The sequence below is a fragment of the Emydura macquarii genome, unplaced genomic scaffold (assembly GCF_026122565.2).
Source record: "Emydura macquarii macquarii isolate MOO-44397 ecotype Brisbane River unplaced genomic scaffold, CSIRO-AGI_Emac_v2 contig_2473, whole genome shotgun sequence".
In the NCBI taxonomy this organism is placed as follows: Eukaryota; Metazoa; Chordata; order Testudines; family Chelidae; genus Emydura; species Emydura macquarii.
In genome coordinates, this window is record NW_027132610.1 from 6,623,937 (window position 1) to 6,651,667 (window position 27,731).

A 27,731-nucleotide genomic window follows, 5' to 3' on the forward strand; every position below is an offset into this window, starting at 1 on the left:
TGCTAGTTTAATAAAACTTCTCCAAATTTTTAATCCTTTGTACTGGTGCCCACGTTACAAACTTTGCCACAAACCAACATTTTAAAAACTGTACACATGAATCAGTTTCAATTATGCTGTGTCAATCCATTAATCCTCTAGGCTGACAAAAATTAGCTAATCTATTATATTATAAACAATAAAGGAATAGGAAATATAAGAATAATATTCAGTTGTTACTGATGTAAGAGTTAACATTCTTATAACTTCATTTACTAATAGCATAACTGTTTAGGCTTTTTACATTTCCTAAATCTGATCCCATTTTAAGGAGCAAGAACCATTCAAGCAAATACAAATGTAAACAGAGTCATATTACAAGCTGCAATAGTCAAGGACAAGAAGGCAATCCGTCTGACAAATTTAAGGCCAGCTATTTCTAGTTTGAAATATACTGTACTTTTTCATGGCACTTAAAACACCAAAGTTAGCAGTGTAAGACAAATTAAATAGGAGTATACATATTTATACTGTATACTATATATACATACTTAACTGGTTTCTAAAATAGAATGTTCATCAAGTTTTTCTGCCCAGCTAAAATTAGGTTTGAAAGACCATTTGTGTTTGGCTGCCATGCACACATCTTAAAGTAATGTCACTGTTTTACTTAGTCTAGTGCAAACTGTGACTTATTAAATCCAAAACAGACTGCTCCTTAATTTGTTAAGTCACTAAGGATCACTGAATGCCCAGTTTTTTTCTTAAATATAACTAAATTCAATTATTTCTCAAGAGAACAGCAAACATTTTCCTTAACAATTAGCATGCTGTTCTACTTTACAGAAACAAAGCTCACCATTATACAAATCAGTTTTTGGTCATGCAGCAACAAACCATCTTCACAATAATCTGTCTTGTATTTCAGTCACTAGAAAAAAAATGAACCATTCAAGGTTTCAACTAACAGGTCATCCTGGTCACTCCATACTCCAAGCTGACAACAGCAGGCTCAGTTTTTGACAACTCCTCCATATATTCACTGTAGCGATTGTCTGCTGTGTTGCTGCCCTCTATAGTTCGAATGGAGTCATTCATAGGTAACAGAGACTGATCCTTCTTAAAGCACAGAGAAGACTTAAGTGCTGGTGATGCAGGATGGACAGACTGCAATGGTTCTTTAGTGAGGAGTGCTTCTGATTGCCTGGTTCTCTGTTTCATTTTCTGAAATATAACAAGATCCATTAAAATTTTTGTTCTTAGTACCCATCATCTCCTGGGATAAAAATAAAAGCCAAGCTAATTAGACCACTTTCAACACACTTGTCCAAAGCCATATCCTGACGGGTGGGTTTGGCCTTTTGAACAATATCAGAAGAGAACAACTCCCAGCTACACAGAACAGAATTTTAAAAGTAGCTAGAGACAGATTAGGTATTTAGCAGGCTTTTTACACAAAAAACCAAAAACCCACACTTCTCAACATTCAATCCAAGAATTGGGTCATATAAGGAAGCCAAACACTCCCTTTCAGAGCAGAGTATTATAAATAATTAAAAAGGGTCAAGAGTCAGATGAAAGTTTCCATGCAACTATGGATAATTACAAAAAACCCAAGGTGTTAGAAGACAGAATATCAAAAATTTTAGATTCTCAAATACTTTAACACATTAAATTACAGGTTTTAAAAAGGAGGTTTTCAGATCACTTAATTTGGATCTGTGACATTATGATGGGATTAGCCTAACAGAATCCCTCATTTCCCACCCTTGCAGACACAGGAGGAGAGAAACTTCAATTTAGCATTTCAAGATTTTTGCCACAAACAACAAAACTGATTTGTTCACTTTAAAATGTCATTAACCCTCCAAAGTTCTCTAATTTCAAGTTTTCAGCAGCTTAATTGATCTCTATAAAAAAATTGAGTAAAATACAACTTTCAATCAACTCTAAATCTTGCTTCACGAGTTTGTACTAGAATAAGTGACAATATTGCCGTTACAGTAGACTTGCCAAATACCAAATTACAGGGCTGCACAAAAGGCGAGATAGTGATGGTCACACACTAGTCCTGTTGTGGCCTGTGGTAGGTTGACCCATCTCCAGTTGGATCTAGTCCTTACAAATCCTAGTTGTATTTTGAAGAGATCTTTCCAGAGACACCCTTCCCCCCAAGTCTTCATGTTACTGTTATGATGGATATGGAGGAACTAAAGAAGAGAAAGACCAATAAAAGACAGGGGGTTGGGCCTGATATAGATTATCCGGTTGCAAGATCAGGAGAGAATGGTGTACAGGGGAGAGAAGGAAAGGAGCCTGGATCACATTAACAATGGTTCGGGTAATTAAAAAAGACTTCTGTCCTCCTTGGTTGGTATTAGAGAGAAAGAGTGCACAATTGTAACATTGGGTGTCTAGCCATATAATATATAGCTACTTGGGAGATAATTTAACCAGTATTAAACAAAAACACTGCTCTTCCGGTGTGAAGCTTTTCCTGCTACCAAAGACAATACACAGTACAACAGGAGGATAGAATGATTTCAGTTTAAGAGCAAAATATTTCAAGTCTACATAATCCAGTATGACTACACAATGCCAGACACAACAAAAAAATCAATGCAAACTAAACTTTACTTTAAAACAACCTACACATAATAAGTGCTGTGTCATACAACAATGAAACTGATAGCCTTAATATAAGATTAAGAAAATGAATTTGTCCTTCAGGTTACAGCTCAGAGTAAAGTTTATTTCTTAAGTTTCACAATACTCACAGCTTCCAGTTCTTTGAAGTCTTTCTCCAGTTCTTTATTTTGTTCACTCATGGTCATGATGAGATTAAATACAGATTGCCTGGGGTGCATAGTTCGGTCAAACTGATGGTACATATTTCTCCAAAATCTGTGTGTACCAAAATAAAAACAAAAAAACACTTAACAAGCAAGTCTAACAATGAAAGTGAAGCAAAGATAACGTACCTAATTAAACTTACTTAAAATTGAAGGACACTGTGTTAGGCTCCAAGAGGGCAAGTTTCTGAGAAAAGCCTGGATTGTATAGAGGATTTAGATACTTCTTTTGTTCATCCAGAAGGAACGGCCATAAAGAATAAGTCTTCTCTTTCAATCTTAAGGTAAACAGAAATAAAAGTCAAGAGACTAACTGTAAGTGAAAAGCAGTAATACTAGCTCTCAGTCTTACAGTTCACATCAGTCAAAACAATAAATCCAAACTAGATTGTTGCTTTTCACCCCCAAAATTGGCAGACATGTAGTCATGAATTTAGAATGAGATAGACTACCCAGTTCTATCCATCAATCCAGCTTATGAATTTATAAAAGTTTCCTTTCATCCTGGTGGGCAAGTATCAAATATTCTTGGCGTAACGGAATTTCTGAAACAGTTCTCATGTCACCAGCTACTTCAAGAACATTTTAACTTGCTGTATACAATATAGATAATAAATCTGAGCCTGATTATTTTTGCCAGCACCACATTCTCTGAGACTTACAGTAACACGATACACTCTGTAAAATAAGCTTCCCCCCTTTTAAAAGAAGATTTCTGTCATATCAACTGATATGATATCACTGATATCAACACCTCAGTTTTAGCCATATCCCAGGAATAAACAAAAATACTCATTTTATTATTGGATTTAGAGCTAAATACTGCTTTAGGAAACAATGCTTTGCATAATTGCACTAAGGGCTCTGAAGTCAAAAAACACAAAAAACTTGGGCACTTCACATTACTTAACAAAACATCAGAATTATTCCTCAAATTTTATGAAACAGAAGCAGAATGGACTCTAACTTAAATTCCCCCCTCAAACTTAAATCATTTTTGGAAAAAATGTTGGGCTAGGAAGTCTAAAAAAAATGCCTTGATTTTCTCCTTTATGAAATATGGTTATATGATTTTTTTTCTTCAAAATTAGGAAGAAGATTTTTAGTATCAGAAAGCGTGAGAATCATTGCTGCTTTCCAATGCAGTTGAGCTACTTTTTCCCCATTACAGATCATGTCTCATTGCTTTTATTGAGAGGCCCAGCTGAAGATTTATAGAAGTTCTTAGTTTACTGGATGAAGAACATTTGCAATAAGTCAGCTTACTTTAGTTCTTCTCGCTCTTTTTGGCAGTTTCCAAGGAAGTTTCCAAACTGGCATGAATGGACGTGTTCATGGATCTGAAGGAGAAAAGCTTCATTGTATTCAAAGGCTTGTGGAAATTGCTCTGTGAGATGCCACACACCTTCCAAAAACTGAGTGAACACTGGAGAGATTTCCTTTGGGTCACCATCCAATTGACCACATCTACAAAAAGTTCCACAAAGACAGAGAAATCCAGAAGTTGTTTTTTAAATGTGAAAAAGCTTTAAAAAAAAACAAAACCTCCATAAAATCCCCTGCATTTATTTTAACTGGACAGTCAGGAAGTAAATTCATTTCAATAGGTACATATTTAAGATCTGTAGCACAACTCCATTCCAGACATGATGTGGAAGGGCACTTCAGGACAACACACCATGGTCTTAGACCTATAAGGCTAGAACAGTACAGCCACAAAAGAAGTTTCACCACAAACCTGAGACAATTTTGTTTTCAGTTTTTAATTTAATAAATGGGCTCAGTTTATGCATCTCAAGAGAAACTAGCCTGGTTTTAGAGGGGAAAATGGTGTCTTAAATTTGGCTTCTAAATCCATGTTGAGATAATCCTTCTGCTTCATCCTGAGTTTTCAGCATCACATTATACACATACAATTATATTTGTAGTGAATAATATATAACAGGAGGCTAGTTAAGTAGCACATTAACATCTCTTATTGTAATAGGCCTCAGTACTGCACATTCAGAATCTACCAACGTGAAATAATTGGCACTCATCACTATCTTGCTAGGGTGCATCTACACTGCATCTGGGAGTGAGCTTCCCAGCCAGGCTCCACTGACATGTGCTAGTGGGGCCCGTGCTAGTATGCTAAAAATAGCTGTGTAGCCGGTGCTTTAACATTGTGGCTCAGGCTCTGAAGCCTAGGGTGGTTACGGAGGTTTCAGAGCATGAACTCCAACCCAAGCCACAACATCAAAGCACAGGGCCCAATAGCACAAGGCAATGGACTGGCTGGGAGGCTCACTCCCAGATGCAGTGTAGACATACCAGAAGTTTACTATTTGAACTACCACTGCAAGCAGTACTTTGCTCCAAAGCACTAAGGATAAAAGATGACCAAAAAGATTCGGGAATTTACAGAACTGATAGTAAGTTATTAAAATGTATACTATAGACATTTCTATGGAGCTCATCACTAGAATATCTGAGTACTAACAGAAATCATTTTAAGTGGTATTTTCAAATTCATTCATATATTTTTAAAGAAAACACATTGCAACAAACTCATCAGCTTCCTTAACCTACAGCACAAACTTAGTTTCATATACTCTGAATGGCTGAAGAAAAGTTATGAATCAGTGCTGCAGTCTCCACACACAGGCAGCTCCAAGCCATTGAGCTCAATGAGATTTAGGTGCCCAATGACTGCAGGATTCACAATCATAGGGCAACCCAGTGATAGCAAATGAGGCTTTTAGAGTGTCTAACTTTTATCTGTTTTCTCTATTGTCATCCAGTTCTTGGTAGCCCTGAAGCTTACACTTGCCACATGGAAACAATTTTCCCATGGGCACTTGACTAAGCAGCAGGAAACAAAAACACAGTTGCAGAGCTGGGTTACTCAGCATCACAGAACTCTACCAATACTGCAAACAGAATTAAAGTATTAAATATTCTTTTACTTACTAGGTCCCATAAAACACAGATGTGCATCAATGAAATATTAATATAGAATGTTAAGCCCTATTTAATAGCATATGTAAAACTCAGCTGACTGTGTGATACCTTTGCACTAACTGGCAAATCTGTAAAATTCTGCTTTAGTTGAAAAATGTTGTCTACCTGTCAGAAAATTTGTGTCCAAAAGAGATCCAGTCCTTCTCTATCAAAACCTAGAAGAAAGAGGCATCAGATGAAAAGAAATTATGAACTTTTATATCTGTGCATTTTTCCTGACAGACCATTTATCTATATACTTTGTTTTGGTTTGAATTTTTCACTGTGTGTTACTGCACTTTGCATTACTTTGCATTTCTTTTGGTTTCTTGACATAGTCTTCAATACCTACAAGTATTCTCTCAAAGTGCAGCTGAACTAGAACATTTGTAACAATTCTGAAAGCTTTGTTTACTTTACATTTTTTTTAAAAATGTTTAATTGTTAGTTGACAACTGTCTGCCAGACAGACATTACAGTGGCTATGTTAAACCAACTCCACTTTTTAGAGTAAAATAGAGCCTCATTAATTCACATATATGACTGGGAGACAGATTGATAATGACGGACTTTTGCAAATTGGTGAGTAGGTGAACAAAAATGCAAGATGAATGCATTACCATATGTACTTTGCCAACAGTAATTGTAATTTATAATGTATAACAGTATCATAGTAAAATGTAATTAATCACATTTCATAATAAAATCTTGGTAACATTAGGAATGTAGCAACTGCTCCCCATCAGATCAGACTGACATCCTGCCTCATGGTGGCCAGTACCAAATACTTCAGACAAAAAAAACCAAACCACTATACCATAATTGTGCTTTATGAAATAATACATCCATTGCAGAAGTTCCTCCCTAGCCCCAAGCATTTATTAGCAGTTTTATATCCCCCACCTTTTCATCCTTACTAACTGACTACAGATGTTCACATTAGCCATATAAATAGCTATTCCTTTTCTGAATCTGACTGAACTCTTGGCCTTAGTGATATTTGTGGCTGAGTTCCACATATTATTCATGTTCTACTAATTTTAAAAGTTGACTTTTCAAATTCACTGTATCCCCTGTATTAAGAGCACATAAATAGGAGTGTGATTTTTCCTACTCTTTTTTTATGCCCTCGTTGCATCTCCTCTCTAGATCGTCCGTATCTTGTCATTCATATTGCAGTCTCTCCATGCATCTAATCATGTGTCACTCATTTAATCTTTTTTGAGAAAGAGCGACCAGAACTGAACAGTGTTCAAAGTCATCTCACTACAGTATCTGCTACAAAAATCTATGCTGAAAGATCCCAACAATTTTTTGGCCAGATTTTAAAGCATATGATTTAGTGTGCTGCGGATTAGCAAATTACTACTATAGTTTAAGCACTTTAGAATTGTTACATTTAATAGGTAATACTTTGGAATCCTGGTGACTATACTTCAATTCCTCGATATTTATTTTTCTTGCAGGTGCCTAAAGGTTCCCTGTAGTGTTGCTGTTTATAATTAGGTTCAGTACATAATTACTTTAAATACACACTTGAATGCACAGAAATCTTAGTTCTTTTCTGTACAGTTTAATGCATTTCTAAAGAAGAGACATATGCCCTTAAACAAAATAGTGAGTGAATAGCAATCTAATTTTTTTGTTTTGTTTTTTTACAAAAAGCATCAGTTTATGCTGTTACAGTGCACACTGGTATTCTTAGATTTAGGGTGTGAAAATAAAAAGAGACTATCCAGCTACACGAGTAGATGCTCACCATGAATCCTTTGATTGTTCTATAATACGAATCCAACAAGAGAGAGCCAAGGGAACAAACTTGGGAAGTCCTGTCCCAGCCATCTGAGCAATGAACTAGCACAGTAGCATTTTCAACTGCTATTGCCTGTGAAGTGAAAAACAGAGCCTAGTAATGTGTTTCAGAAAGAGGTATGTTCCTAGGTAAATTCAAAACCTCATTTTATTCCAAACCTACAGCACAGTCCATTTTTAATGACAGCACTTGAAGCTCATCTGGCAATACATACAGAAATTATTGCGTGTGTGTAAAAGTGCTGTATTCCATCAAAGCTGGAATCTCCCCTTTGCAATGCTATAATGCTCCCCATAAAGATCACAAGGTCCAGTTTCCTGCTTGCTCATGGAAGGGATCTGAACTACTAAGGTGATTTCTCATTTTATTTCCCTATCTTCCACCATTTCCAAGAAGAAGGTAAAGTACCCAACAGCATCTACAGTGTCAATGGGCTGCTAGGAAAAAGCCTTACTACACGCCCCAGAAATCAAAAGCAAATAAGGGCTACTGGGCATTTTTTTTAAAAGCCCAGTGTCTACTCCACCCCTCAAGAATTTGGAAGCATGGGGAGCAACAGGCTTGGACTCAGGACACTACAGGCTATGTTGGTATAATTTATGTTGCTCAAGGGTGTGAATAAGTTACCCCCTTGAGCAACATAAGTTGCACTGACCTAAGCGCCAGCGTACACAGTACTGTGTCGGTGGGAAAGCTTCTCCTGCCAACATAGCTACCGCCTCTCATGGAGGTGGTTTTATTGTGCCGACAGGAGAGCTCCTTCCCATCAGCAGAGTATTCTTCACCAGATGCAGTGCAGCTGCATTGCTGCAGCATTTCTAGTGTAGACTACCATCAGTCAAATAGGAATTTACACCTCATTCATCTAATAATTTGCAGGTCACATTTAAGAGATATGCCAGCTTTTTAACCTTGAAGAGCCCCAAGCCTCAAGTACAACTTCAGTTAGTAGAAAGTTTTGAGGCAAGAATTAGTGCTTCACAAAATATAAAGGTTTTTCTACTTTTTATGAGCCTGGTATATATGTGATTGTGCCAGATTCACAAGCACTGAGATGTTTTTCCACAAAGCTCTATAAGCAGTATCCCATGGTAGAAATATTTGATTCCAAAATGACAAAAAAAAAAAAAGTATACATATAGTGATTTCATCCACAGATGAAGACGTGCATGTTAGATTTAGCAAATAAGAGACAAAACAGCATATGGTAAAGAGTGCCTCGAGGTCATAAAAGTTGCAAGGCAAATCCGCTTCAAAAAAGTACCAGTGTGATGGGGCATCTGCTCCACACTGGCAGAGAAAGTATTAATAGAGCCCTGGGAGGCTGAGCAGGAAGCAGCCAATAGGAGTGGGGCTGCGAGGAACAGCCAATCATGGCCAGGCAGAGCCATATAAAAGGGAGCTGCAGGCACAGAAGTTCAGTGGCTGCTGGGAGCCCAGGGAGTAAGGACTGTGTCCCTGGCAGACTGAGAGAGCTGTAAGCACCTTGGATAGAGCAGTGGTTGGCTCCTTGGACTGTGCAGTTGAGGCCCTGAGATAAGCGTGAAGAAGGTGCTGGGGCAATGGGGAAGTGGCCCACGGAAAAAAAGCAGCACTGACAGCTGTTACAGCGGCATAGTGGGCAGGCCAGAGTCCCCCTACTCACCACTGGGGAAGTGGCTGGACTATTGGAGAGAGATTTCCCCCAGCCCCAGAAGGCAGGGGGGGAAAACATAGATGATGACTTAGGAAGAGGGCTGAGTAGAGAAGAGGACGCTGCAATCTCGGGAGCTGAGAGAGGAGCCATAGGTGGAAGCAGAGACAGAGTGCCAGCATACAGACCACGGACATCAGCATCACCTTGGAGCTAATCCCCAGCATGAGAAGGAGGAGGCGTGAGTCTGGCGATGAGGTCTGCACCCAGTGACAAGTATATTAAGAGCCTTAACACACCAACATCCCTACTTACAAATTGATACCCCTTTTAAAATGTGACCTGCAAATATTTAGATGTTAAAGAGAGCAGCATACATATAGATGTGTTCTAATAAACAAGGTCATTCAACATACAACCACTTGAACCTGCCTTTTCCCACCCACTAATTCAGGTCCCCCAAAAGTCACAATCAGCTATCTACTCCATGTCACCCTAACATGTTGTTCTGTGACAAAGTTACCACAGAACATCACATGTAGCAGCCTATGAATGAGTTAGGGTTTTAATTATTATATGATGTGGATTTGCAGAGACTTTATATCTCAAGAGATATAACAAAAATAGTTGTTTTAAAACTGCAAACTATGCCATATAATACAAAAGTTGCTTTCCCTATAGGTGAGTGCCAGTACAGTTCTTTGCTAGCTGCGTGTCAGAGTATGTGGGGGGACTGAGTAGGAACTGGCTGATTTGACTCTGAAAAGACTTAAACTAAAAGGAAAAAAAGAAGTAAAGTTAGAGTTACAGGACTGGTCCCCTGCTCGCCCCTAGTATGTGGGGCACTGGTCCCCTATTCGCCCCTACTATGTGGGGCACTCAGAACACTTCCTCCATCCCCCTCTTCAAATATTTGCAGGTCAAGTAATCTCTAAACTACAGCTACTTAACACAAAACTTGGGCAACCTAACATCTTTCCTCACACTGATAGGTGGGGCAGCCTTCAAAGAAACCTAAGATATTAGAAGGTACATGTTCTCTCTAAATACACAAAAACATGTGTGCATGCTGATGTAGTTGGTGTGTAGTTCTGCTTCAAATAGGTTAGAAATAATTAAGATTAATAAGGAAGCAAAACATCAACCACTGATATTATAGCAGCAGCCTCCGCCAGTTTACAACACACAGAATGAGAGGTATGGTTCTGCCAGTCACAAATCACCATCCCTCCCCCAGAGAAAGGAACATATGAATTACTTTGGCTAAGACGATAGCAGCATCCAACACAGCTTTGATATGACGTAGCCAGCCTGAGTTCTCCAAACCAGACAAGAAATTGTTGACAGACAGAGCTTTTGTACCATTGACTGAAAAAGAAAGAAAAAAGGCATTAGAAGTTTCCATGGAGCTGTAGCTCTCTAGGTGGAGAAAAATAAAATAATTACAGAATAGGTTGATATTCCCCCAAGTTTAAAAATCTATTTGAATTATTATTTTCTTTTGGTAAAAGTGTCAGATTCCTAATGTTTCAGAAATGCAAATACAAGTAATAAATAAAAAAATTCTTCATCTAAAATAGATTTTACAAGTATTTGATCACAAGTTACAGAAGTGAAGAGATACTAGTCACCAGTGTGGTCAAAAAGGTAACGACAACATTCAAGGAAATGGGATTAGTGGCTCCCTGTAGGAAGAGCTACTTAACCTCACAGAGGAAGAATAGCACGCCACAATCCCAATAGGCTATCAGAAATATTTACCCAGGGAGTAACTCACATAACCAGACAATATTTACAGTACTGAACACTTTTTTAATAATAAAGTAAATGTAGTGCTTGTACAGTGTGAGGAACTGAGAACCTTGAAGAGTGAAGCCCTTCGTGTATCTGCAGAACAGATGCATTGCTGCTTCCTTACTGTAAGCTCCACCATACTGGCTCATTAACATACCTCTGATGTGATACTGGCGACAGTGGGGAAGGGAAATGAAGGGGAAATCATTAATAGGAGAGGATAGTTCACCCTCATTCTAATTTCTCCCTCACCCTCTGAAAGTATCAACAAGAGTGCTTCATTGCTGTTGAATGTGAAGGGTTTTTGTGATGTGGACAATTGTTAGTCCACAAGAAAAGGTTACTTGGTGCCCTAAGTCCTATCAGACGGTAATAGTTTTTGGCCTGTAATACACTTTGAAACACACATATTGGTAGCTTGGCAGTCAGAGTAATATGTCTTGAACCAGGTCATGTAAACCAAAATAGTTTTGCACTATTGATCCTTGCTGATTGAAAGGTCTGGACATCAAAAAAGATGAAACCGCTATCCACTTGGCTTACACAGGATCACGACCATGTGAGCTAAGAGACGTTTTAGTAGAAAGCGAGTGAAGATTCAACACAGTTAGTGCAAAAAACAAAATCCTTTTAGAACTGCTCTGTTTTCTGAGAGTGAAAGGACATATTATAGCATTCAGATGTCAATGTTTTATTTGTGAGTGCAATTGAGATTTCAACATCTAAGTCCTATTGAAAAAAAATCATGGGTAATGAATGTTATAAACCCTAATGGCTTTCTCCTGTAAATCATCTGACATGCTAACAGAATTTGCCCACTTCCACTCAAGGTAAAGGAAAATATATTACATGTTAAACTAAGACAAATTACTGACAATTCATCAGAGCTCATTGGCCCAGGAATTGTGATTAAAACCAGCACCTGCCCATCAGAAGTCCATAACAAACACTAAATTCAGTGCTCTCAATAACAACATTTGGAAGTTCCTTGGTGTTTTGCACAGATTAATAGTAAAAGACCAATGACCTGAGAAGGTCACTTATGCTATTTTTAATCATACTCTGTTACAGCAGAGTTAGAACAAAAACATACCTTCTAAAAGTTTCTGCAGGCTGGATCTCATTACGTGAATATTTTCAATTCCAACAAACTGGAATCTAATGTTAGCATAGTTGTCTTCATTTTCATAGCCTTTACCTGCTGCTCTGTTTGCCATTGCATTGAGCTTAGTGAAAGAAAATGCAAATATTTTACACCAAAAATTGTAAAATCAAAATACGGATTAAGTAACCAAGGAACTTCAGCATGACACAGTTAAAAAACACAAAACTAAAACATGCATACCATAAGCATCCTTATGGATATCAGATTTGTGGCAGACTAATTTGAAAATATTACTCTGACATGAGAATGACAAGGTGGGAGGGATGTGATATATAGAAGATTATGTAGAGTGAAAACAAGCAGATCAAGTTGAGAGCTGACAATTCTGAATACCATATATCCCAATTCTCCTTTCCCTAAACCATAATCACTTATTTGAAAGACGCCACACACTACTTAGCCTAAAAGAAGAGTCACTACTATAAAGTATTAGGATGCCTGAAACATGTAATTTGAAGGAAACATTATTTAGGATATTGATATCTACAAAATTATGAGGTACCAAAAACAAATGAAACTGAGCCAGCCCAGTTGAATCTAAAAAGCAAGTACTTTTTCTGGAAGCTCCTTCTTGTGTTCCAGCATCAAAACTTTAATTGTAGAACATTAAACTTCTACTCCTTATGGTCACAAAGAAATTTAAAAATAAGAACTTTTGAGTGGAAACAACAAATATATCTGCCAAAGTCTGCAGAAAGCCTGAAACAATGGCTCCAGTAAGTATCAGCTGCACCACTCTATTCAATGGAGAGCTAATGCTGAGCCCTAATTAGTGAATTGTTAATGTCTGGTCAATTTTTTATTGCTGACCAAAACATTCAAAAACAAAGAGGGAGATCTACAGGCTACTTTAAGTGGCATCTCACTCTGGTATCACACGTGTGCAGCTTGGTTATTACAGAGTTTAGGAAATCACCACAACCCAATATGCCCACCCCCCCACAATCTGACAATTGACCAAAGTAGTAAAAATGTAGTAACGTGAAACCACTCATTAAAATGTGGTATCTGAACAAACTCAAGGGCTTGAACATGATCCTGCAGATGCTCTCTCTGTTTTACAATTTCTGTCACTTAATCTCTCCATGCTCACTATAATTCAATCAGTGCATGCTTGGGTTTTTAAAAACAGACTCCAGCTCTGCATCCAATCTATAATAATGTTATGCATTTCATCCCAGTTAGAGAGATAAAAGAGGTCTCAAAACTCAGGGTCCAAAAAATGGGTGCCTAAATTTGATTACTAAATTTATTTTAGGCACCTAAATAAGTAACCTAATTTTCAAAAGTGCTGAATACCCAACAGCTCCCATTGACTTAAATGGGAGTTGCTGGGTGCTCAGCACCTTTAAAAATAACATCTATTGCTTGAATATGGAGTCTTACACTTTAGGCACCCATTTTTTAAAATCTTCACCCAAGTTCCTAGGTGAAATGTGTATTTAATTTTGGTTAGCTGCCTGAAGAAGAAGAGCTACCAAACTCATCTCACATAGACCATGCAACATCATATGAAACAGTAATACTTTTGGTCATTGACCTGGGACAATTCTGAATCCATGATCTAGAGATTAAACAGCCTGATACAGTATATTCCCAACACCCGAGCCATACAGTATCCTCATAGCCCTTCCTAATGTATAAAGTGATCAAGAAAATGAAGTTAAGCTGACGACTAAAATTCTTCCTGATAAAGGTACGTACCTTAGGTCTGGTGTCCATGACATACATGTAGTGATGAGCAGGATTGGCTTCACTGATTGCTTGCAGCATGTGTTCATCCTCTAGACACCTGGCACTGAAACCTGAGAGAGGTTGACTGCATCTGCAAATGGCAGCCTAGTACAGAGAACAAAGAACCGGAAAGCAGCAGCATATTAAACATCTCTAGAAGAATGCTGCAGACACATGTCTTCTATAAGGCTGAAATGTTACAGTGACTCCTTTCATTCTATACATTACGAAGTGAAAGATAAGATGAAGAACTAATGCAAAGATGCTCTGACTTTTTACAAATCAAAGTACCATTTTATAGTAGACCTTAAATTTAAGTCCCTGACTACTGTTCATGGACATTGAAGATATGCTCAAAGATCTTAGATATCCCAGTTTACTGGCTAAAAAAAAAAAAATTAAGTTTATAAAACACACAGTGCCCTTTTTCCTTAAAATAAATGCTTCTCATGTCTCTACACTCTCAGGATGTTTTGAATTATTCCTCTCCCTAAATACAAGATGAAGTCATATTTGTAATGAAGATAGTCATTTTGTGCTTTTCTACACATCACTTTATCTCCAGCCTGGCCAATATTAAAACCGTAGCAGCACTCTCCTTGACAGCAGTGTTCCCTGAAGGGTTTAGCACACATTTCCTAAGAGGTAACACACACAAATGTATCCACAGAGTGGATGTAACAGGCAGTCATCTATGTGTAGCTTAATACTTTGTAATGTATGAATAATACTTAATAACGGCCCTTCAGAAACTGCTGAACTCACAGGAGCAGTTGACAGAATTGCTATTTCCTCAAATATACATCAGAGTTGAGATGGACTATTGCTACTCCATACAAACACCCCTCTATGGAATCTCACAGGGCTCAATTTTCTTTCTTCCTGCCCTCCAACCCTGTTCAACAAATTACCACAGTTTATAGCACTGTGGAACAAAAGGATTTTATTCTTGACATTCCAACAAGTACAAAAACAGAGATTTGTTAGTCAGCTGATTTTAAAGGACCTATTTTTTGGAAGCTTTTTAGAGATTCAATTGTCTAGAGAAGAATTTTACAGTTGGGCAAGCATGACCTAAGCATCTTGTTAGCCATCACCAGTGCTTGAGATTAAGCAACTAGGAATGTTCTATGGACTTGGGTTATTACACACTTACCTTTTTATCTTTCCTGGACCAGCGACATCTGTTGAGAAATAGTTTTTAACCCACTTGCATTGAAAGGAAATCAGACTGTACCTCTTTATCTCTATGATAATATGACAACACCGGGAATCTTCCTTTGCTTCTAAATTTGGAGCTACCAACAATTACGGGCTTGCTTGCAGTTTTGGGAACATAAAGTTCTCTAGGATAGGTTTCACAAATCTGTAAGACACAATATATGTAAATGTTTCATCTATAGACTATATCAAATCTGGTACAAGACTTCTAACAGGGGGCTGTCCTTGCATGAATCATGATAGCTCTGTGGGTAAGAAAGTGGTTAGTCAGAACAGGGCTAGACAACGCAGACATAAAAACACCTGCAGCATCTGACATACACAAATATGCCCACCAGGGATGTAAAATAACAAACCGGTAATTATTAGTCACACTATTTACAAATTGTGTTAATCATTTAACCGTTCACTGCATGGGGAGGCTGTGCACGTGGGGGGTGAGTGGGGACAGGGTGTTGCAGGAAGGGATGATGGGGGCGGGAGGGCAACTGGAACTTGCAGATGTGCAGGGGTCCTAGGGAGAGCCCTGGCAGCTCAGGAGTTTGGTGCCAGCGGTGGCGCCAGCTGAGCAGGCAGCAGAGTGAGTGAGTAAGCTGGGAGGCAGCAGCTGAGGTGAAGGGTCTGGGGGCTGGTTCGGGAAAGGGTCGGGTAGGCACAGGGAGTGTCCCCAGTCCTGGGGCTGGGTGCAGAAGTGCTTTATTGTCCCCTCCTGAGGGCTGGGGGGACAGCGGGCCCCGTGCACCCAGGGCAAAGAGTGGGAAGCCAGGGCGGAGGCACCTCCTCACGCCAGCCAGCACAGCTAAGGCCCCATCCCTCCTTGCCCCCGGCACCCACCTCGCCAGACAAAGCCCACCCCGGCAGTTGTAGCGTGGCCCAGGCAGGGCAGAAAATGCCTGCCCTCCGCACCCCCGTGTGTTGCTGCACTGGCTGAACAGCCCCTCCACTCCCCGAAACACAGCGGAGAAGCACTGGCCGCAGGCATGCACTCTGGGGACCCCCTCACCCTTCCCCAGGTGGTGCAGCGTCCGCACAACATATTCAGCAGAGGGGATCCCGCTGTCCTCCTCCCACGCTACAATCCAGGCCGGCACCACTCACCGGGGAAGCACACAGCATATTGGAGCTAGGGATGTAAAATATTATATCATTTAAATGTTTAGTTAAACAATATTTTACATCTCTAATGCTCACAATCCTTCCTAATGTACACCCACCAGAAGTGATACATGGATTAAAGGATATGAAAGAATGATGAAATCAAGCTCATAAGCTATGGAAGGGGACTAAGACAGCAGCATACAGTTTTATCAAAATTGAGACCACATAGAATAATTCTGCAGCAGAAGTAGTAGTATAGAGAGATCATACCCCTTGCACCTATACCCAACTTCACTAATGCAAGGGCAGGCTACTTCCCCACTGAAAGAGTAGTTCTGCTGCTCCTTTACAAGAGGATTTCCATGGCTAAATTTCAAAACAGGATTGTCATTGAGGGAAAATGAGAAAAAAACATGATACCCAAAGACTATCCAAACATCAAAAAACCCAAAAGGGGAGGGAGAAGGTGTTTCAGCTTGTCACAAGGAGGCTCTCCCATTAGCCACATCCTTTCACTTTATGCAGCAAATTCAGTATTCAAAGGCTGTGTGGTTTGCAAGGCACTGCAGGTATTGTGTTGGACCGGAATCAGAAGTTATAAAATAAAACAAGCACAAAGCAAACATTTTCCTCCAGTGCAACAGATTCTCCATCATCCCTTACCTTATAATCACGATTTGCATCAGACAACTGCCAGCTGGAATTTGGCACTCCCATCCGCTTGTATTCTTCTGCTAGGTCAATGAGCTGCCAGTCTTGCAGCCGCTTAGACTCATTTTGTTTTGGATTGTAAGAAAAGGCATACAGTTCATCGTAGCTTGCTAAAGGCAACAGAAAATAAGATATTATGGATAGATTCAGATCCCAGTGTCTTTTTAGGCAGAAAGACATCATCTGATGATTATCCTTGTAGTTCTGTAACTGGGCAAGATATTTTATAAATATTCATGGTGGGTAAACTTTTAAAAAATGCCTAAGTCACTTAGACTATGCCACTTAGGTGCTTTTGAAATATTTTACTCAGTATGTAACTTCTGCCCCAAAGAGTTTACAATTTGAAGTCAGATAGACACAATACAGTTAAACTGACAAAGAGGGGTGAATGGACGTTAGCACAAGTAAGCTTGGTGGGATGTAGGTTTTTTGAACAACAAGGAAGTTCCCAGTCATATATCAACTGGGACATATTCAAGGTTTAAGGGACAACAATAAGAGTAGTACAATGTTAGGAGTGGATTAGAGACAAAGGGTAGTCAGTAGAAAGCTTGGTAGGAGCTCAAAGAATGGGAAGAAGTTTAAAAGATGAAGGCAGAAATTAATGCAAAATTGAGGTCCGAAATTGTGGCAGTCTTAAGAAGCCAAAAAAATCATACATGTTTTCTAGTGGAACAAGACAACTTTTTGATAATGATTGATTTAATATTTAGAACTTTTATAGACAAAAAAAATAGCAGAAGTTTTTGGAGAGACCAGATATGAAGATGACGAAATCAGTTATAAAACTGCAAGGATCCCTATCATGTTATTCTCAAAATGTCATAATTGGTTTTGAAAGTGTATCCAATTTGTTGCTAGTTTCATAAAGCTTCACTGTATACTGAATACTGTGGAACTTAACATTTACTGAAAAGAGATTAAAAATATTTTTGTTCACACCAACAGTGACTCCTATAAATGCAGGGTTTCACAATCACTTAAGATCTCATCTTCTCCCATACCCATTTATCAGCACACTCAAAACTACACGTAGGAGTAACAGTTACCAAAACTATGCACAGCAGATCAATGGCATCTTCTGTGTTTATGCAGCTCAATCTCAGAGACTTTCCAGAAGCCTCATGTTTAATAACAGAAATAGCACAAAGCCCAGAGCTGTTTTGTGGCTCAAATACATGCTTCAAGTTCTTGTGCACTTGGAAGTCATACCTGGTCTTGACAGCTGCAGCAAAGAATTGTAAATGTCATGACAATCCCTTTCTCTGGGAACAATAAAGTGAACTACCCTGAAGTTCTTGCACTGGATCACAAGCGGGCAGCCTGAAGTAGTCAAAGCAAGCTTCTCCACAGCAGCAATATGATGATGTAATATCTATGGCACAGAAGAATTCATAATTCAACTCTCACTATAAAGGTGTTGATCAACAGCACTTGAAAATATACTCTTGAAAACAAAGTATTTTGTTAAATATAGCTCAGAAAACTACTTAAAAATCCTTATATAATAGGTTTAATTTGTTAAAGAAATCCCTCACACTGGCATTTTGGTCAGGCTATCCTAACCATTTATTTGAAACTATACTCCTTCTCTTCCCCCAAACTTCAGAGGATTATCAGTATGTCAGACTTTAACTGAATCCCTTTCTTTACACAAAGTGCAGAGGTAAATCTTCAAAAAGGCAGGTCAATCACTTTCTATAAAGCTATACTGGCTGACAAGCTGTATTCATTTAGATGCTGAGAAGATATTTGGTTGGTTGTTTTTAAATGTCTGGAAGTGCTCTTAAGTTTAAAACATCAAAAAGAGCAACCAAACAAAACAGTAAAAAGTATAAAAAATTATTTTAATTAACATCTTAACTAGAGATGATTGGAAATTTTTCATCAGAATGATTTTCTGATAAAGTATCTTTTTTGCAAAAGTGAAATTTTTGCCAAAGATTTTTCACTTTTCTGTCAGGAAAATCAAAATGAGCATTCCCCAGCTGCCTGTCTGGAAGGCTCTTGTCAATTTCACTTTCCCTCTGTAGGCTGTGAAATTGACAGAAGTTTTCCAGGAGGACTGCTTCCCTTGAACACCCTGGCTTTCTGCCTTTTCAACCCCAGAGCTGGAGGGGGTGAGGGAGAGACAGGGAGGCTAAGCACCCTGCTCTCTGACAGCAGGCCTTAGAGGCTCTTGTCAATTTCATTTTCTGCCAGAGCATTCCAGGTGGCAGCTGAGAAAGTTTGTTTTTTTTGTTGTTTTTTTTTTTTTTTTTTTGGGGGGGGGGGGGGGGAGAGAAAGAGTTAATCAGTTTTGGTTCTCCAGAAACAGAACTTTTTCTTAATCCTTGTTTGTGGGGGAAAAAATACAGCATTTCATCCCAGTTCAGGAGGAAAACATTTTCTAAAATGTGAACTCTTTTGCAGGAAGGGATTTCCACTATCCGCCAGTTCTAGTCTTAACACAACTCAGTTTACTGTCCTCACAATTTTAGTTTTAAGCAGCTGGACAACTACTTGATATGCAGAAGATGAACTTTCTAATCAAGGGTCTGAAGTTTAAGTTACATTTATGCCTATAACTGGTCTGTTAGTGTTCTTTACTTTAGACATCAGTTCCTAGAATCAGCCTCTCAGTACCCAGACAGGCGTGAGCTAGGAGTACTATGGAGGCAGCATAATCTGCTCATAGGGAGGGGGATGAAAAGAAAAGGCTCTCTCATGAATTATTCTACAGCTACCCATCTGGCTGATCCAGATGTTATACTCAAACTCCAAAGTCAGTTTCATACAACTTCTCCCCCACCAAATTACCACCTCAACCATAATACATGTCTTTTGAAGGAAGAAAGAATTAACATAGGAATTTTAAAGTTATTTTATACAGACATGTAACATGATAGACCAAATATGGAAAAATGCATACGTGATTTAATAGCTGTTTCCCTATGCAGGAAAGCCACAGATGCACTCTGCTTCATCTGAACCACAGAAAGGAGTATATTGTTCAGTCACCTTACTAACACAGTTCTTTTCTCCTCTTAAGACTCAACTAAAATCAGATAGGAGTTTGAGAAAGCATTTTGCAAGGAATTTTGAGAGGAAGGGACTTGATTTCAACAAGAGAATCTTATACAGTGGAACCCTGTTTATCCAGTCTAATTCGGACAGGGGTCAGATAGGCTTATCAAAAATCCAGATAATCCGGAGAATAGGTGAAGAGCTTCAGTCCTGGGTGGCGGGGCTCAAACTTCAGCAGGAGCCTGAGCCCACATGCCCAGGCTGTCAGCCCCAATTCAGTTAACAGAGAGAGCTGGATAATGGAGGCTTGGATAAACAGGGTTCTTACAATGATAAAGGTGCTCTTAGATGAAAAGTTCCAGAGGGGTAGCCGTGTTAGTCTGTATACAGCAAAAACAACGAGAGTCCTGTAGCACCTTAAAGACTAACAAATTTCTGCGGGCATAAGCTTTTGTGGGTTGCAGCCCATGAAAGCTTATGCCTGCAGAAATTTGTTAGCCTTTAAGGTGCTACAGGACTCTCGTCGTTGGTGCTCTTAGAGATACTCTTTCTATAAACTTAGTTCAATACAAGTTGCACTGTGGATATAACAGGATTGACTTCAAGGACATTAAAATGAAATAATGCACAATGGGAACAAACAGTGCTTTTGAATAACAAAATATTTTTTACATATAGAGCACCCTTCACCCTGAAGGATTCCAAAGCTTTTTACAAAACTATACACTGTATCCACAGAAACACTGAAATACAGAATCCTCCGAGACAGAGGGCAGCAACTAGCCAAGCAGTAACCAGGATACAGGACTAAGGTCATAGCCGAGATGTTCATACCTTTTTGGAAAACCTGAACAATCTTCAGTGTTCATGTAGAATTGAGACCCTTGGGTTTTGTAGTCTCATTTAAGGATACCAGGATTTGAACCTGGAGTTCAAGGAAATCTAGATATGTTAAACCTGATGCTTAGATCACTAACCAATCTCCTTCCATCTCAGAAAACCAAAGAAGTAGAGATCTAACCAAAGTCACCATATGCACACTAATGTAGAACTAATTGACCTGACCATCTCTGAACAGATGAGGAATGGGAATGACTTGATTTGCAGAGATGCTAAGTACCCACAGCTCCCACCTTTGAAAAAATCAGGCAGCTATTTAAGTGCTTAAACAGTATGGATTTACTTTAGGCATCCAGGTTTGAAAATATTAGTGATCTAGACAAGAAGCGGCACTTAAGCCCGGTCACTGGTGAACAGTAACACATAGTTTGTGCATCTATTACTTAGTGTTTGTGTGTATCATGAAGTAGGGAAAAAATATTTGAGAAATTATACCTGGTTAATTTAATTTTACGGAAACGAAAAAACACCTTCGGAGAAACTGTGCATTTTCAGGCTATACACTAGTGCATTTGATATACTTACCCAAGTCTCCTTCTGGCTAACATCTATAAACAACAGATGAGTTGCTGTAAGGTACAGAGTTCCCGTTAATGATTTGTTGCTGGTGCTGAAACGGTCTATTAATTTCACTTGCTCTACCTGTAAGAAGAAAAGAACCAAACATTTTATAGGAAGTAAAAAATGACTGAACATCAGGGGAAAAATCCTTTCCTGACAGTGAGATCTATCAGCCTATGGAATAATCTTGTAAGTGGTGGAAGCTCATATGTGTTGCATATTTAAAACTACACAGGACATATACTAGGAAGTGAGCAATAGCGAACCAACCTGATTTGCCAGGAAGACCAACTAGATGAATGGGATTATCTAGATTAAGACAATGCCCAATAAAAGACACAAGACTAGGATCATAAATAGATTCAGTTCACATCTGTAAAGTTAAAACTTATCAAATAAAGAGTCACCTTCTGTTCTGCTATTTGTCAAGGATTGTTTTCCGCTGGTGTCCACCAGCGCACTTAAGAACAGTTTTGACAGCAAGAGGTATAATTTGCAAAAGTAGAAAACACGTAGCATCCAAGTCTATCTGAAGAGTAGTAGCAAATCCCCAGAACAGTAATAAGTATATTACCCTGTTATTTAGAAGTCTCAAGTATTGAATTAATGTATTTTTCTTCTCAGAGGTTTTCTGTATCTTGGTCAGAGCCCATGGGCCAACTTGTTCCAAGTTCATTTTTACCCCTGCTTTGAACTGTTCCCAGCCTCCAAAACATAGGTCATGGTGTAATGACTTGCTCTCTGATGGCTCAACTGGAAACTCCCAGTAAAATGGAAACAAGTGCTACTATCAGCAAAAAGACATTCTTCTAAAATGGCAGAGTTGTTGTTTTTAGAACAGAAAGCCCTTGCAGTGAGAGATCTCTCACACTTGCACCCAACCAACCTTCTTCCCATCCTTAACCCCAATAAAGGAATATTTCAGAAAAAGGGGTTTTAGGTGGCACATAATTCAGCTGGAGTGAACAAAGCTCTTTACAAACTCCACAGAGTTTGTTTTACATGAAACAAAAAATATTATATGATCCTATATGTGAAACAACACAAAAGGACTGCAGTGAAAGGCTGGTCTGTGCAATCCTCATTATTTCTTGGCAGGACTGTCTCATTAGTGCCAAGTTAGAGCTCTGTTGCCCAATGCTGCTTCTATTAAAGTCAATAGCACAACTTCCAATAATTTCTATGGCAGCAGGATCAGCACCCCCAAGAGAGGTAGCTGTGACAGTATAGAGCCCTGGATCAGCACTGCAGGCATCTGCAGTTCTTAGATACTACCATGATAATTCAGGCACAGATAACTGTATCTAGCTGACCCCAAATAGGAACGGATTTGGTTATTAAACCACTAAAGCAATTTTTTAAAAAGTCAAATGCAATGGGAAGGATGGGTTGTGTGCATATTGTTCTAATGAAGCATTAACAGTGTGTCACACCTCAAGGGGGAAAAATTAAAACAACAAGCCATAGTTTTCTTAGTTTCATAGAGAATGGGATTTTAAAAAGGAGACAATATAAAAGATGGCTTGCACTTTCAAAATAGATAAGATTATAACAAATCTACTAAGAATAAATAGCAAAGAAAATAAAAGGGGGCATCACTGTAAGTAGTTTGGAAGCCATATTTTGACAAAAGATAACCTTGTCTCTAAGAATTTGAGGGAGCTTTCAATAGCAAGATGTAAAACAGAAACCCCAACAATAAAAAACATATTTACAGTGAACAGAGTCACAGGAGGGGACAGGGTAATTGACTGGTAGTGATGATCAAAGACTGTCTAACAAAGGAGATGTCTGAACATTCTCTAATAAGGTGGTTAGTACACTATAAAAGAAAAACAATCTTAAGTCTTGCCTTGAAAGTGTTTAAAGATGATTAAACTCTGAGGAGTAACTAAAATGGGTATGATGTCATTCCAGGTTTATTGTCTCACCGTGACTCCCATCAAATTTGCTCAGGTTACAAACAAACATATTTCTCACCCCCAACACTCCTACTAAATACCATGACTGCAAACTCATCCTGAGAGCCAACAGCCATGCTGTATTCCTTCTGATAGGTCTTTTACTGGTAATACTTTTTTTCAATTGGAATTTAGTTAGAAATATTGATGATCTTTGAACCGGAACTGAATCCAGCTCAGTCTCCCATAGCTGTATTGGTTCTGCAGTAGTAAATAACAAAAAGTAATTCAATTGAATTATTTCACTAAAATAAGATGAGTTGGAAAGCACATAAGAAACAGATCTGTTGATAGAGTGGTACTTTTTCCTTGTTTGTTTTAAACAGTTTCTTTTCTGACCATAACCACACTATTTCTTTAGTCTTTGGGCTTAAAAAAACCAAAGATCGATAACTGTCACTCCTGTACAAGGCACGTATCTAAGTATATTACAGAAGCTTGGCCAGACACTTGTAGGGCTCATTTTAGATTTGTTTTAAAAAGTTAAGAGCACCATAAAATGGAAAGTCTGTCCACAGTCTGAACACAGCTATACGTATAGCTTTATAGATTAAAGAGTCAGTGATAAGAAGCAGATTAGATGCATTCATCAAGAGTTCTCATTGGTAGAATACTTGGCCCAAACAGTCACTGGTCTTTAAATATTCTCTGGCTGTGTGCTGGCTTGGGCCCCAGAGCACTGCCGTGTGTCACTGGGCACTAAAGGCAGCACTACCAGAGGAATGGAGGCAGCAGTACAGGGACTGGGCTCCCCTATCCCAACTTCACATAGCATTAATTTCACTTGCACTGTCCTTTAGCTTTATTTTGCATGTTTAGTTCAAATAGGAACAATGGATAAAATTTTCAAAAGCATGTAAGGTATTTAAGAGCTTAAATCCCATTTTCAAATGCAATTTAAAGCACATCCAAACCTAAATCTCATTGGAAGACAATGGGATTTACATTCCCAAATCAATTAAGTGCTTTTGAAAACTGCACCCAATATGTGCTGTGACAGCAATGAACACTAAGAGCAACTCCACAGTTCCTAAAAGAATTTACAGTTACAAACTCAATCTACTACAAGATAGCCTCTTTACCGGGGCTGGAAATGGAAGAAACCACATGAATACCTCTTCAGGTTAATGTTCTCACTGCCAGTCCATTGGTCTAGAACTGTATGTCACTGCATAATTGCCCCTAAACTCCCTCTAAATTCTGCCTTCAAGCCAGGATTCCATCTGCAGCATCCATAATTTGTTTAGGCACTTATTATACTATCCACATAGTGGGGGGAAAAGAAAAAAAACTTCAAAGAACAGTCAGATTAAAAAAGTAAATATGCCTCCCATAACAAAGTCCAACCCAAACTATTATGCAGAAGGGATTTGCAAGATACTTTCAAACTTTGATGCAGGCTATTTATATTTTAATTGCCCCACTTCCCATGACTGATCTTCTTACATTTATTACCAATTTGGAACATGCCTGCTTTCCCCCACTCCCACACACATTATATCCTCCAAAGTTTATCTGAAAAAAACCCCAAACAAACCACACACACCAAAGCAAGCACATTGGTGGACATGTTTCATAACTGAACAGAGTCCTTTCAAAACCAATTTTGGTCATTCCCGCCAATTAAATCTCACATTTTAACATGAATTATTTTAGCAGGAATTATTTCAAAATACTAGACTCTGATCAAGCACCCTTTAAATGATGTCCTGATTTTTTTAAAATTCCTTTAAAAAAATTCTGTTTCTCTCTTCATCTGATTAGATTTACAGATAAAGGTTTTTTGACGAGAGAGAAACTGAGGCGCATTTCCTGCAATTGACACTGCACTATCAAATCTTGTGTCCACATTGAGCCTCATTGATTCCAATGGGATTGGGCCTACACAGATCCAGGTGAAGGTTTGGTACTAAAATAACTATTTGGAAATCAGTAAAACTGGCTAAATCAGAATTTGCTGTCAAATGTAAAGTTAAAAGTGTGTTTACATATATATACATTCTAAATTGCTACTTTCATTTTCAGGCTTTAAAATTAATTATAGTAAATACAAAATTCTCAGACATGACTTTCAAATTGACAGTGTTCCTGTCAGTCTGTTCACTGGTCTCCAATGTTAGTTTTGTGTAGCATACACCATGTAATAAACTAACTCTTAACTTATGTAGCTGAGTTGGCAAGTAGCTAACTGATCAGATTCTCTCCAGCCATAATGAGTTTTATACTGATGCCTAAAGAAAATTAAAAACTAATAACTTGCTCCCTTAATTAGATATTGGCTATAACTACAGCACTTTAAAACTGGAATATGACATCATCTCCTTTCTCCATAGGTCTATAAATCCAATTTATGGTAAAACTGCCAGATTATTAAATGAGTAGCTTCTGGGGAACAGCAGATAATGTAGAGTCTTCAGCAGCCTTTGCAGACAACAGCATCCAGTAAGAAGAGAGGGAGTGTTGAACTGCAACTCATTCTCATGTCAGAAAACACCAGACACCACAGAAACACAGACATCAAGTAGTTCCAACCCAGGATCATGTTTGCTTCTGCTTGTTCTTGCTTCTTTACAGTAACATGTAAAATGGGCCTAAAATAAACAAAACTTTCAAAACTACCTTGCTTCTTTTCTTTGCCATAGGAAAAATATCAGCAATGTCAACTCTGGTCATAGTGTTTTTTCTGTCACAGAGGATGCATTCTATTAGTGCTCAGACAAACTGAAGGAGGCAGGGGTGATGAATCTTTAACAAAGGCATCTTTTCTCAAAAATATTACATACTGAAGTTAGAAAATAGATGCACACAAGTTTTAAACAGTTACTAAAAATCCTCCTTCTCACTCATCCTTCATTCTTTTGGTACATGATATCAGTGAAGTAGTTTTCCAGACATGATGTCCCTAGTGTAGACAGGGGCTATTTTCAAAACATTTCCCACTATTGATAATAGCAGTTCATGTCAATTTGTGCTTGCAGGGTTAGAAACACCAGGGTAGACTAGAAGTCAACACTGCATTCTCATTAACTTTGCTCAGAACAGGTCTAACTGACATGGTAAAGATTCTGGCAGTCTGTCTACACAAGGGCCCTGATCTAGCATAGGTAGTCCTTTATGCCCATGTAAAGCTCTACTGAAGTCAATTGGACTCTGCACTGATGCAGGGATCAGCTTTTGAAGGATGACTGCCTATGGTTCCCAGTGGATCTAGAACACATCTGACAGAGCCTGTAAAGAATTAAAAATGGGTTCAACTCCAGTTTTTTCCCCTTTGCAGGTCATCTTTACAGAGGCATCATCAATTTAAATATTACACTTTTATATGATTTTTTTCCCAGATATTCATATAAAGTAAAACATAACACCAGAAGGGGGAAGAGGGTTTCCATTTCTCTGCTTGTTCACTTTGTGCATCTGACGACATGTTGTGCACAATCACTTTCATCATTTCCTCTGCATGACTTCTGTTTGGGTCTTTCACCCATTAAGAAAACATTTTTTAAAAAAATAAGATTTGATTGTAAAACAGGAGCTGGCAGAGAAACACACTCCAGGGAAACTACTGACAACTATTTTTAACTCCATTCGAACATGATTAGACTTCCAGCTGACAGGTCCCTTTAATGCTGTGCACACTGAATATTTTCCATTGGTGGGGATACATCCTGCCCTGGCTGGGGAAGAGAGGGGATGACTTGATCTGGAACGTCTGCTGCATCGTGTGACCCTTCCCATCAGAAACCGTGTCAGCGCAGAGGCGGGGGGAGACACAGGCACGGAGGGGAGGCGGCGGCGGCTTTGCAGAGCCAGGCTTGCATCACCATCCGTCCACTCCCTGTTTTGGTTGCATTTCACGAACCTGCTGCACCGCGCCGGCCGCGACAGGGGAAAGGAACCGGCCAGCAGAGAGCAGCCCCGGCCCCCTGTGCCAGTACCCACGGTCCCCCACAGTCCTCCCGAGTCCCAAGACAGCAGAGACCCACCCACCAGCCAGCCAAGGACTAGGAGCGGAGCGGGGCCGGACGGCTTCAGTTCACCACCCCCCGCCCTCGCTGGAGTATCTCCCCCAGGGTCCCCTCCCCTCTCACCCCGCCGCGCCTCCCCCACAACCGAACTGCCCCAACCCCTACGGCCCGCCCCCGCCCTGCAGCGCCCTCCCACACCGGCCCCCATAGTCTCCCCTGTCCGCAGAGGCGGCCCCGATCCAGCGCGGGGAGGGGCCGGGCCGGGCCGGCGGGTACCTTGGTGGTGCGGATGTGCTCCATGCTAGCTGCCCGGGCCGCTCCCAGCTGCGGCTGCCACTGCCGCCACGCTCGTG

General features: G+C 39.3%; 1 protein-coding gene across 1 annotated transcript; it reads right to left on the reverse strand.

Moving 5' to 3' along the window:
* On the reverse strand, positions 1 to 27,731 carry MTMR6 (myotubularin related protein 6). The gene is made up of 14 exons (XM_067562888.1): positions 27,655 to 27,731; positions 21,417 to 21,533; positions 18,198 to 18,360; positions 16,935 to 17,092; positions 15,190 to 15,318; positions 13,923 to 14,057; positions 12,147 to 12,279; positions 10,518 to 10,627; positions 7,573 to 7,698; positions 5,940 to 5,989; positions 4,098 to 4,298; positions 2,975 to 3,109; positions 2,757 to 2,883; positions 1 to 1,203 (listed from the first exon to the last, which is right to left on the reverse strand). Exons 1-14 carry the CDS (start codon positions 27,676 to 27,678, stop codon positions 943 to 945), a joined length of 1,869 nt encoding a protein of 622 aa, XP_067418989.1. The 5' UTR covers positions 27,679 to 27,731; the 3' UTR covers positions 1 to 942.